Source organism: Triticum urartu, chromosome 4A (assembly GCF_056163025.1).
Source record: "Triticum urartu cultivar PI428250 chromosome 4A, HENAU_Tu73, whole genome shotgun sequence".
Taxonomy (NCBI): Eukaryota; Viridiplantae; Streptophyta; class Magnoliopsida; order Poales; family Poaceae; genus Triticum; species Triticum urartu.
In genome coordinates, this window is record NC_141876.1 from 498,196,061 (window position 1) to 498,208,493 (window position 12,433).

At 47.5% G+C, this 12,433-nt stretch overlaps 2 protein-coding genes across 2 annotated transcripts; one reads left to right on the top strand and one right to left on the bottom strand.

Moving 5' to 3' along the window:
• The first annotated feature begins 917 nt into the window (after positions 1 to 917).
• LOC147976293 (uncharacterized) lies at positions 918 to 5,029 on the top strand. Its single transcript, XM_087520810.1, has 4 exons — positions 918 to 929; positions 1,038 to 1,080; positions 1,411 to 4,377; positions 4,452 to 5,029. The coding sequence occupies exons 1-4, from the start codon at positions 918 to 920 to the stop codon at positions 5,027 to 5,029; spliced, it is 3,600 nt and encodes a 1,199-aa protein (XP_087376936.1).
• A 2,791-nt stretch (positions 5,030 to 7,820) lies between these two features.
• LOC125527664 (S-adenosyl-L-methionine-dependent methyltransferases superfamily protein) lies at positions 7,821 to 12,137 on the bottom strand. The gene is made up of 7 exons (XM_087518678.1): positions 11,900 to 12,137; positions 10,588 to 10,810; positions 10,302 to 10,381; positions 9,534 to 9,594; positions 9,007 to 9,122; positions 8,682 to 8,814; positions 7,821 to 8,229 (listed from the first exon to the last, which is right to left on the bottom strand). The coding sequence occupies exons 1-7, from the start codon at positions 12,120 to 12,122 to the stop codon at positions 7,935 to 7,937; spliced, it is 1,131 nt and encodes a 376-aa protein (XP_087374804.1). The 5' UTR covers positions 12,123 to 12,137; the 3' UTR covers positions 7,821 to 7,934.
• Positions 12,138 to 12,433: the final 296 nt, after the last annotated feature.

Genomic DNA, 12,433 nt, shown 5'->3' on the forward strand with positions numbered 1-12,433 from the left:
CTCCCGTTAGAATACGAGCACCGTTAGATCATCGTCACTGCAGCTGTGCCTCAAATTAACAAGCACTCGTATTAGAAAAGGCTCAACACAGCATTAAATAAAGAAGATAAATACGGGCTTATGATTGCGTTAAGTAGGTATTCAGAGGCTAGTATATTCGGCACTCTTGTGGTTGTGGTGCAGCAGCACTGTCTGTCACCGCCTCTCTTTCTGCCAAATAGCACTACACTTTGCAGGTGGTTGTGTGCTTGGCCACGGCGGTTGCTTATGCTTGCACTTGCACGCTCACCATTTTGGTTGACTCCCATGTTGCTCATGAACTGGAAGGGAGATCAGCTCTGATTTCAGTTTGTTAAGCCAGGCCGAGGAATCTTGAGCCAAAAGTTGAGTGCATTGGCAACAATCCGGTGATAAAAGGATCCCAAAGGGAAATCCTTTTTGGTGGCAAAAGGGGTGTATATACTTGTAAAGAGGACAGAGGGAGAGAGAGAGGGAGAGAGAGAATAATGGATCGGTGCCGCCGACAACAGTTAAAACAGGCTGGTTGCCTTTGATAGATCCATCGTTATGGAATGGAACATGCATGCCTTCCTCGGATCCCCCGTCCATGCAATCAGCATTGCCACCTCACATGCACGCATGCTTAGCGACTGAGAATAGGCCATCATTATGCTGCTATCGGTTGTCACATGGCGCGTTGGCGCATCTACCCTCGGCGAGCGGATGATTGACAGGATCTCAACACGATTAAGTAGAACCGCACACGATCTAGCTCGATTATCACTCAAAGATGCCCCGATTTCAGTGTAGCGATACCAGGTTTCAGAGATAAACAGAGTTCTATCGATAACGAGCTAGGGTTCTACGCTAGAGCTAGCCTATTGCAAGCTTGGGGAAGAGGTTGATGCGGTACACCGATGGCGGAGAGGGTTTAATAGCTAAGGGAAGCTGGCGACCACGGCAGCTAAATCTAAATGAGCTGTCTGTCAGTTCATTGTAGCCTTCATTATTGTAAAAACCTTCTATCTGCCTTGCAGAAACGAAGGGGTACAACAAAATACAGAGGGTTACTAGTAGCAGGTAAAGACTAAAGAGGACCAGTGTGTCAGTGCCCCCGCCGCACCCAGCATCACCAACGGGCCAAGTCCACACGGCAGCAGCTTGCGTGGCGCCGTTGCTACCCAACCAGCACCACGGGCTCGCAGGCCCAACACCCGCATCACTGGGCCCGAATGGACTAAGTGAAGCCCAGGCGAGGCGGCCACTACTTAAGGCGAGACCACCGACTGGATCGGCATCCAATGGATCAAGGCAACAACGGCGGCGGCTACCCTAGTTCCATTCCCCTCTCTGTAATCACAATTTCCCTGTAATCGAGATACTGGACTCGAATTCGTGAGTGAGATCAAGCTAGTTCGAAGAATCCCTACTCTGTACCTTACATCTGGTATCAGAGACCAATCCCACCCCTTCCACCGTCCACTCTGGCCAAGATCATCGAGACGCGGCGACTGCGCCAAGCACGATCACAGCTCGTCGCCATCGATCCAACCGTTGAAGCTTTCCTCGAACGCCTCAACAATACTCTCAAGGCCCAGAACAAGGCCATCGCCGAGATCCAGGCGTCCACAGCCAAAATCGACGACCTCGTCCATTGGCGACCCGATCTGGAGAAGCGCGTCTCCGATCTGGGTGACGTGGTGGCGGCGCTCCAACTCGCGCAAACCAAGGAGATCGAGGGGAATCGAGCACCCGCATCGAGCTACATCCCGCCAGCGACGACCGGTACCCACCTCAGGGCCAGGACCGGCGCGGCCGACGCTCCTCAAGGGCCAAATGGCCACGGCGTCTTCAACCTACCACGGGGGCCCCCGGCGGTGTCATTCCAGACGCCGCCCCCGCCCCCGGCATCGGGTCAGTTCAATTCCCTGGCGCCATCCCCTTCCTCGTTGTCTCCCTTCGCTCATGCCAGTCAACTCCTCTCGGGACTGGGACAAACGCACCCGTCCATTTCGTTTCCTCAATTTACGGGAGACAACCCGAATCTATGGAAAACATTGTGCGAGCAATACTTCCAGATGTTTGGGATTTTACCATCGTTTTGGGTCCCCATGGCAGCTCTGAATTTTCCAGGGGCAGCCTCTGTTTGGTTACGGTCCATTCAGAAACGACTCGGGGATTATGATTGGGATACTTTTACCACACTCCTTTGTACTCGTTTTGGGCGCGATCGGCATCAAACGCTGATCAGGCAGTTTTACACTGTCCGCCAAACGGGTTCAGTCGCTCAATACATAGAGCAATTTGAATTGATCATTAATCATTTATCTTCGTATTCTGACACAATTCATCCCTTCTATTTCCTGACGCGTTTTGTCGAGGGGCTAAGGAAGGACATACGAGCGGTGGTGCTCGTCCAGAGGCCGCCGGACTTGGACACCGCGTGTGCGCTGGCCTTGCTTCAGGAGGAAGTGGCCGACGGCGTCTTCGGCAACCTGCCGCGCCCACCGGATGCGGCGCCGCGCGCGGGCACACCCCTGCCCTTGCCTCCTCCTCCGGCACGTCTGGTGCCCGCTGCACCTGCAGCGGATCGCCAGGGCACCGAAGCTGCTCGAGCGGACACATCAAAGATCAAGGCTCTCAGAGACTACCGGCGCGCGGGGGGGTTGTGTTTCAAGTGTGGTGAGCGCTGGGGACAGGATCATGTCTGCCCGACCACCGTCCAATTGCATGTGGTAGAAGAAATGCTCGAGCTATTCAGCGTTGAAACCAGCAATGAGGTCGAGGGAGAAGTACAACAAGTTCACGCGATCTCGCGACCAGCTCTTGATGGTGGTGTGTCACCCAAAGCGTTCCAATTGCTGGCAACCATGCAAGATCAGGAGGTGCTCATTTTGGTGGATAGTGGGAGTTCCACATCTTTCATCAACCAGCGTCTGGCCGAACGCCTGTCAGGGGCCCGAGCTCTGCACCAGCCATGTCGGGTCAAAGTAGCTGATGGAGGTGAACTAGTCTGTTCGGCATCTATTCCCGATTGCCAGTGGTCGTCGCAAGGATTGGAATTCGTCACGGATATGAAGATTTTACCGCTCGGAGTGTATGATGCCATTCTTGGGATGGATTGGCTGGAGCAACACAGCCCGATGACTGTTGATTGGAGGAACAAGCATTTGCGTATCCCAACAGCTCTCGGGCCAGCCAGTTTGTTCGGGCACGAAGCGCAGTCCACCCAATGCCATGTCATCAACAGTGCTCAGCTGCAACAACTGCATCGACATGGGGCTCTGTTGCATCTTTGTCTGCTCTACCCAATCGACGAGAAGCCGAAACACTCAGTGCCTGAAGCCCCTGGTCTGCAACGGTTACTGGCAGAATTTGAGGATGTGTTTGGTGAGCCGCAGGGACTACCCCCCCGACGGGCTTGTGATCATAAGATTCCTCTCATGCCGGGGGCGCAACCTGTTAACATTAGGCCCTATCGTCATAAACCAGAACACAAGTCAGAGATCGAGCGACAGGTCCAAGAGCTATTACAGTCCGGAGTAATTCAGCGCAGCCACAACACGTTCTCTTCCCCTGTCATTTTAGTTAAGAAGAAAGACGGCACATGGAGAATGTGCGTCGATTACAGACACCTCAACGCGATGACACACGTCAGCAAGTTTCCTGTTCCGATTATTGAAGAACTGTTGGATGAGTTGCATGGTGCAGTGTGGTTCTCCAAGCTGGATTTGCGCGTGGGGTACCACCAAATTCGTTTGGCCGAAGGGGAGGAATTTAAAACAGCTTTCCAAACCCACTCAGATCACTACGAATTCAAAGTGCTTTCGTTTGGACTGGCTGGAGGACCTGGTACCTTTAATGGAGCAATTACTGAAACAATGCACCCCCTCTTGCGGCACTACGTCTTGCTTTTCTTCGACGACATCCTTGTTTTTAGCAAGACTTGGGAGGATCATTTAGCCCACCTCCGACAGGTTCTCGAGCTTCTGCGCAGAGACCAATGGAAAGTGAAGGAGTCCAAGTGTGAATTTGGACAGCGGCAATTATCTTATTTGGGGCATGTGATTAGCAGTGAAGGAGTGGCCACAGACCCAGGGAAGATTCAAGCAGTGGAAGCATGGCCAACCCCTACGGACGCGAAGGAGGTGCGTCGTTTCTTGGGACTGGCGGGCTATTACCGCAGATTTGTGCGCGGATTCGGCATCATAGCTCGCCCCATGTTCAATCTTTTGAAGAAGGGCGTTCCGTTTGTCTGGACAGAGAACACCGACCAAGCTTTTACCCTTCTCAAACAGCAGTTGGTGTCGGCACCGGTGTTGGCAATGCCAGACTTTAGTAAACCCTTCACGATCGAGACTGACGCATGCGACAAAGGTATCGGGGCAGTTTTGCAACAGGAGGGGCATCCGATTGCATTCATGAGTAAAGGCTTGAGCCCTCGTTACCAGGCCTGTCAACATATGAAAAAGAGTACCTGGCTATTGTGGTTGCTGTCGATCAGTGGCGACCCTACCTGCAGCACAGCGAGTTTGTCATCTTCATAGACCAAAAAAGTCTTATTCATCTGGAAGAACAGCGTTTGACAATGCCTTGGCAACAGCGCGTGTTTACAAAGCTACTGGGTTTGCGGTATGTCATTCGGTACAAGAAAGGGTCGGACAACACTGCGGCTGACGCGCTGTCGCGTTCGCAGTCTCCAGAACTGCTGTTTGATATCACTTCATGTCAGCCTAGCTGGTTGGATGACGTGCTGGCCAGCTATAACTGCAATCCCCAGGCGCAGAAACTACTTCAGCAGCTCGCACTGCGAGAGGATCCAAAGAAACGCTTTGCCCTGCAGAATGGCATACTGCACTTTCGAGACCGAATCTGGCTCGGGGGTTCTACAGCTTTACAGCAACGCATCATCTCAGCCTTCCATGACAGCACCATGGGGGGTCACAGTGGATTCCCAGCCACTTTCAGGCGCGTTCGTCGCCTGTTTGCGTGGCCTAAGATGAAGGTGCACATCCTGCAATATGTCTGATGCTGCCCAGTCTGCCAACAGGCCAAACCCGACAGGTCAGCATCCCCAGGACTGCTTGAACCATTACCAATTCCAAAGCAGCCGTGGGACATGATTACCATGGATTTCATAGACGGCCTACCGCAGTCGGGCAAGTTCAATTGCCTCTGGGTGGTTGTCGACAAGAGGACCAAGTTCCCTCACTTTCTACCGTTGGTGCATCCTTATACAGCCTCGAAGGTGGCACTATTATACATGTCCAGCATCTACAGCATTCATGGCTTCCCTGTTTCAATCATGTCAGATAGAGACCCGGTCTTCACCAGCAATTTTTGGCGTGAACTTTTCAAGTATGCCGGCACAGATTTGAGGATGAGCTCAGCGAATCACCCGCAAACTGATGGCCAGACAGAGAGGGTGAACCAGTGCGTTGAGACTTACCTGTGTTGCTTCGTTCATGCTTGCCCGGGGCGCTCGAGTCACTGGATCCCATTGGCGCAGTTCTGGTACAACTCTTACCACTCTAGCATCGGCATGTCTCCGTTCAAAGCAATGTTCGGGTATGAACCAAGACAATGGGGGCTGGCACCCACTTCCGACTGCACGGTTCCTTCCCTCCACGCGTGGTTGGACGAACGAGCAATCGTCCAGGATCTACTACAACAGCACTTGCATCGGGCGCAACAGCACATGAAGGCGCAAGCTGACAAACGCCGGTCGCCGCGCGTCTTCGAGGTGGGTGAAGTTGTCTATCGCAAGCTGCAGCCGTATATACAAACCTCGGTGGCGAGAAGGGCAAACCACAAGCTCTCCTTCAAGTACTATGGACCATTTCCGATCATCGCCAAGATAAATGATGCTGCCTACAAGTTGGAACTGCCATCGCACTCGCAAGTGCACCCCGTGTTTCACGTTTCCCAGCTTCGCCGCTGCCTTGGCCCGGGTACGCCAACCTCTGATGTTCTTCCCCATCCTACTAACATCCCAGTGGTACCAGTCGCAGTTCTGCAGCGACGCTGGCGCCGGAAGAACGGGACCCTCGTGGAGCAGATCCTGATATGATGGTCGGACCCATCAGCGTTGGAAGACACTTGGGAGGACAAGGTGGCGTTACAGGCGCGCTTCCCTGGTGCAGAGGCTTGGGGGCAAGCCTCATCCCAAGGAGGAGGGGATGTCAGCGCCCCCGCCGCACCCAGCGTCACCAACGGGCCAAGTCCACACGGCAGCAGCTTGCGTGGCGCTGCTGCTGCCCAACCAGCACCACGGGCTCGTAGGCCCAACACCCGCGTCACTGGGCCCGAATGGACTAAGTGAAGCCCAGGCGAGGCGGCCACTACTTAAGGCGAGACCACCGATTGGATCAGCATCCAGTGGATCAAGGCAACAACTGATACTGGACTCGAATTCGTGAGTGAGATCAAGCTAGTTCGAAGAATCCCTACTCTGTACCTTACACAGTGCAGCGTCACCTTCAGCTCCATGGGCAATCCCTAAAAACGGGATTACCGGTGGGACAGCAAATCCACAATCCATTTAGTCACGACCTAAGGCCGAAAGTTCCCAGCTGCACGTACGCAGCAATACCGACATATCGACATAAGAAAAACGATCATAAAACCTCATCCTTCCGACAAGCCATAGAAGCTAACACATGGTATCTAATACGCAAGTACTCGGAAAACTTTCATAAAAGTGGGTGGCTTTTTCCTCGCAATGTCGTTGCAATGCAATGTGCAAAAAAGAAGCCACTTTTTCCCATGGAATACGCACATTCGTCGTAAGATCCTCTAGCCCCAGGGCAGATGGGGGACTGACAAGAACGCTGGACCTAATGAGGCGGTTGATGAAGACGTTTAATCAAAGCAATGCCACTGAAATATCAATGGGTTGATCCCGTTGTGACGGCCATTACTTGTGGGATCATCGTTACCATACGGGTATATTATCCATAGTTGTCAGCTACTGACCACGCACATACTGTTACGGAAATCAAAACCATGCAAGTAGTACAGTGGCGTCACAAAAATTAGGAGATCTGACTGTAGATGAGCTTGAGATCTTACCTACAACAAGTTCAGAAGCATCAGCAGCTGCGTATCATCTACCCGTGGAAACTTGCTGGCGGTTCTGAAGATCGCTTTCATCCAGTCAGCACTAGAAAAGCTCTTTGAACAGCAATTAGTAGGAGTAGATAAGAACCAACTGCGTTCCGAAAATCTGACGAGGCAGTGAGGCGTCAGTTCATAAAAGAACATAGAGGACGTGATACATCAACCACTAGATTGGGTTAACGTATGTCGTGAAGGACGTCAACTGAGCCGACGCAAAGCCAGAGAAAGCAGCTCAAAATAACATCGGTTTCAACCAGCACCGTCTAATCAATGGATAATTAATCTGGCACCACCGACTAAAAGCATATGCTAATCAAGACAAAGATACAAGTATTAGAGTGTCACGAATAAAGATTAGCAAGCTTCATGATGACTAATCTCAGTGACAAATGGTAACTGATATGCTAAATTACTCTAGAAAGAGCAAATAGATGGATGCATATTTTTGAATACCAAAATGATGTCACAAATAAAGTAACTAAGTTACAGGTGTATGAGGGCTGCATCAGTTGCAAATTTACGGATGGGACCAAAAATGAACAATACTGAAGAAGAAACCAACAAAGTTATTAGCCATTTTTGGCTGCTATGAATCTACTAGAAGAATTACACTCGTTAAATATTTAGGATTTGGAAGACCGATGAGGAAATGGAATTTGCCAGTGTATCTATCATCTTTCTGTCACTCCGAGAAAATGGGATGATGTCATGGAAAAAATCAACTAAGATTCAGTCACAGATATTACACTGTTGTATTCCATGGAGAAGAATAGCAAACAGATCGTGCTAATGCATACAAATGAACACATCTAAGATCAAACAAAATCTCCAAAGGTAATTCTGACCAACAAAGGGTAGCAATGCTCCTCGTTATAGTTGGGCCACGATGTGTCATCTCCCGCCAAATAGCTTTTGTGCAGATTCCAGACAGTGGGATCATAGTTCTCTATCAACTCATAACATAAATCATATTCTTTGATTATGTCTAGGAACTTGTTGAGTGAATCACCTCTCTTCGGGCTCAGAAAGATAGCCTGCGAGGTCTCTGAATGCTTCAACAAAGATTTGACTGTCCGGGCAAGGCTTTGATGGAATTGCTTGAAAAATGTACTGCAAGACAAGTGAGATGTGAATAAGACAATCCAGGTAAAACTGAACACTGTCTTGCGTCTGTATATTAGTGGCGGACTTGACCTACAATAGGCTGGTTGCGCTATGAATTGTACAATTACTATCATCTCTTCAGCAGGGGGGATACAAGTTTAGCCATTTCTGTATTTTGAGTTTTTGACTGGATGCATATGAAAGAATGATGATCAAATCAAAGCGCAGATGCAATCATATAACTTTTAAAACAGTTTTATATTTTCACACAATGGAAGAAACTCCAACTTCTTCACCTAATCAGTATTACAGGCCCACCACATTACAGGATACCACTGACACAGGAAATGGCACTTAGCAGTAGTAGTTGATTAGATCAGTTCAAGAATAATGAAGTGGTAAGGGGTAGAACAAATATTAAAAAAAGGGGGGGGGGGGGGGGGAGGGGTAGAACATACCAGTCACTTGCAACAATGATGTCAAAAGAGTTCAACATGTCTGAAGCTTGCTCTTGATCCCAGTGCAGTGTCATAGGTTTAACTTTCGTTTGACCAAAAGTTTCTGCATTGATGGATATGTTCTGCTGGATATCTGAGGGTTAATGGATTACAAAGCCATAAAAGGTAACATCTAGAACAGCCCGTTTTTATTTGCGGTTGAGTCGCAGTATTCACGAAAAGTAGCAAAAAAATAACACTTGTAGTATGTAGGTCATATTACATTAATACTAACAAACTTTAAATTATGCAACAGCTTTTATATATAACTCATTAAGAAGGATACATCCAACTACTTGTGGGTTTCCATCAGAAATAACAACCTCGCCAGCATTTACACTGGCTGCAATAACAAGTCCCGCCAATCCATAACCAGCTCCAAGTTCAAGCACCCTTTTAGACCTATAATGAATTTGGAAGGAAAATAATCTGAGAAATATAGCACTAGCACGTAGAGTGAATCTAGTCAAAGCAGCAATAGATGTTTGTATGCTAAAACAAAAATTCAATCCACAGTTCTAGGTAGGAATGTAGGATTCGTGAGAGCAGAAAATTATTACAAGGCTAAAGCAGAGACCAAAATATCTGACCCTTGTGATAGTTTTGAGCTCTCATGAATCCTACCTAGAACTGTGGGTTGAAATCTTCTGAATCAGGTTCAGGACAAGTGGAATATCTGTGCAATTTACTCGAACAAGAGCAACTCAAGTTACTCAAGCATGTTATGCGATCTGCAAAAGCAAGCGTACTGTTGATAAAGTAAGACGAATTAATCCAAGTGTGTCACATGGATAAATACACCTCACTACAAACCTGAACATATCTGAATGGTTGATACAGTAGAAGGCAAGGACCTCTTCAGACGGCCAACAACCTTCAAGAAAGAGAAACAATAAAGATAGACATAGATGAACAGTATCACATGAGCAGCATAGTGGGTGTAAGAATAACAAAGAATTCAGAGTTATATATTAGCCATGAGCCCATGACACTATCAAATCTGCAGTTGTATAGCAGTCCTACTTCAGAAGCTCTAGGTTAACCATACTAGACTCGTGGGATTAATGGAGCATCTGTTTTTTTTTACCTGGCCGGAACCTAAGCTAGTTAGGTGGTTTACTAGAGATGATCGAACCATTTTAGAACTTGAGGGCATGAATACTGTTAATATGGGTGAATCTTGTAATAGATAACTTCAAGAGTCTATTGGATATGTTAGATTGCTGTTTCTAGTCTAACCAGGCTTCCTATGCACAGGGGGCTTCAAAACCTTACTTGGCCAAAAATGACAGGAAAGGCAAGTAAAATGAACAAGGGACCAAACAGTTCATATTTTGCATAGAAAAAAAATGTTTATATTCCCTTTCCACACGAAGTGTCAGCCCGTTCTTTACATTCCAAACAAAAAATTGAGAACTCTTCAATTGGCAGGCAGTAAGTTATGACAACTAAACCAATAACTGCAGCAAATGAGAAAAAAAGATAATAGATCAGCTTGAACAAGAAACTTAGGCTAACAGATAGAATGACACAATCCATGATATAACAAAGATAATAGATCAGTTTGAACAAGAAACTTACATACAAGTCCAGTAGTGTCAATATTGAATCTGTTGGAAGCTTCAATGTCATTTAGTTCCAGGGAATCATCTCTTCTGTATCTGTAATCAAACACTAAAATATTAAACTAAGGAATTATAGCGAACATTTCTAGTTTTCTAATTGGTGGGGCTTACTGGACAGAAAGAGAAAAATGTGATTCCCAATTTTATCAGAAAACAAGTAGAAGATCAATGTGTGTGCTACAACCGGAGAAAAACAGCATTTAGTATGACAGTAACTACGGGGAAAATAGTTGACTGCTTACATTACATTAAGTTCCGGTGAACCTCCACAGGGCAGCTTATAACAAACATAGACATCTCTTTGGCATTCCACACCATTTTCATTTCCATTTAATGAATCTCCTTGTGATTTATTTAACTGTGAAATCGGCACTGTGTGACACTCGAACAGATTAAAACCACGCGACGTCTTCCTTGAAATTTTGTTGGTATCACCTTTCTCCTGCGGGTCATTAGAAGTTCCCTCTGTATAAAAACGAATTAAAAAATGTTAACCTCTAAAAGGTAGAAATTGCAGATTTTAGTGGGTGTTTTTTTGGGGGGTGGGTAAACCACTTCAAGTTGCAAAAGGTTAAATAGAAACAACACTGACAAAAATAGCCAGCTGCATTACGGTAACCAGAACAACATTGAAATGAAAGGAAATTACGATGATGTTGTGTACTATAAAAAACAGCTAATATTGACAGTAAACATCTTCCTTACAGTTAAACAGGGTCTACCTAGATGAAAATGATGATAATCTCCGTACATAAAAACAGTTATGGCTAACTAAAGTGTACATTCGGCATTCACAAGTTCATACAGTACTGCTAATATCAAAGGATAAGCTGTGAGCATATTGCCCATATGCGTAAAAGTACATGGTTTCAAAGCAAGAACCTCATGCACCATCTCATTCAAACAAGAAATCATACTCCAGAGAAAGCTAGACCTGTTTCTTTTAATCAAGTACTCAGATATAAGGGAAATGGGTCAAGTTCATTCAGTTGAGGGACTGGATCTACAATCCCACCAGCTGGGTTTCAAGTCCTGGTGGATGCAGATCTGGGTTTCTATTTATAGTGCCGGGACTTCCCCTGCAATTTTCTTTTAATTGGTACTCAGGTATACACATAAATGGCATGTGCCACAACCAATATGCGTGCTAACCATTTTGCCTGAATTAAAAATTTGCAGGCACATGAATTGAGAGCTGGAATGGCATAATAAGCCGTTGACAGCAATCGTGTTGTGTCTCGATCTTCTGAAATGCAAGTCGGTAGTAACATAAACGCCAATGCTCCCCTTGCATTACAGCACTAGTAAATCAAGAGATCCACCTACACTCTTCCTGTTCAGTCAGAAGGTATAGCCCAATTATCGGTGCTACGAGGTCTCGAGAGTGAAGATAATTACGGCGGGAAGCCCTCTTCACCGTCCTTACCTATGTAGTAGAAGCTATCTCGTCTACTGGAGTAAACAGCGGCAGATCAAATGGAACCGGGAGCTAAACGAAATCGATCCGAGTACAAAATCTGCTGTGGGGCGAGAAGAGGACGGAAACGGCAGGACCTGATGCGCGGGGAGAGGCGGAGCGAGAGAGCAGGGCGCGGCGCAGGATGTGCCACCGCAGGCTGGCATTGGAGGCTCCATCCGCAGGAGCGGACGACTGCGGCGGCTCCGGCGACGGGGAAGGGGAGGAGGATCCCATGGGGACTGGGAAGGGAGCCCGAGATGTCTGGTTCAGTTTGTTTTTCCTCGAGAAGCATCGATTCAGACGCGGTCGTATGTGCATGGTTCAGCCAAACCAGCTTGGGCTCAATTGGCCACGCACTCACTTCTGCCAGAAATGAGTGATCTTATTAGTTTTCTGATCAAAAAATGTGAGAATGTCGCCCTGTTCGGATTACCTCTGCTCCACAGCTTCACTCGGGAAGCAGGTGGAGTTACAGTGTTAAAACGCGGAGCCCCTGTTTCCTGGCTCCATAGCTCCTCATATTTCATGGAGCAGGTGGGATTCTAAACAGGGCCTGAATATTACAATTTTTTCCCAAAAGGCTTAAGATTCTACTCCCTTCGTTCCGAATTACTTGTCGTAGGTATGAA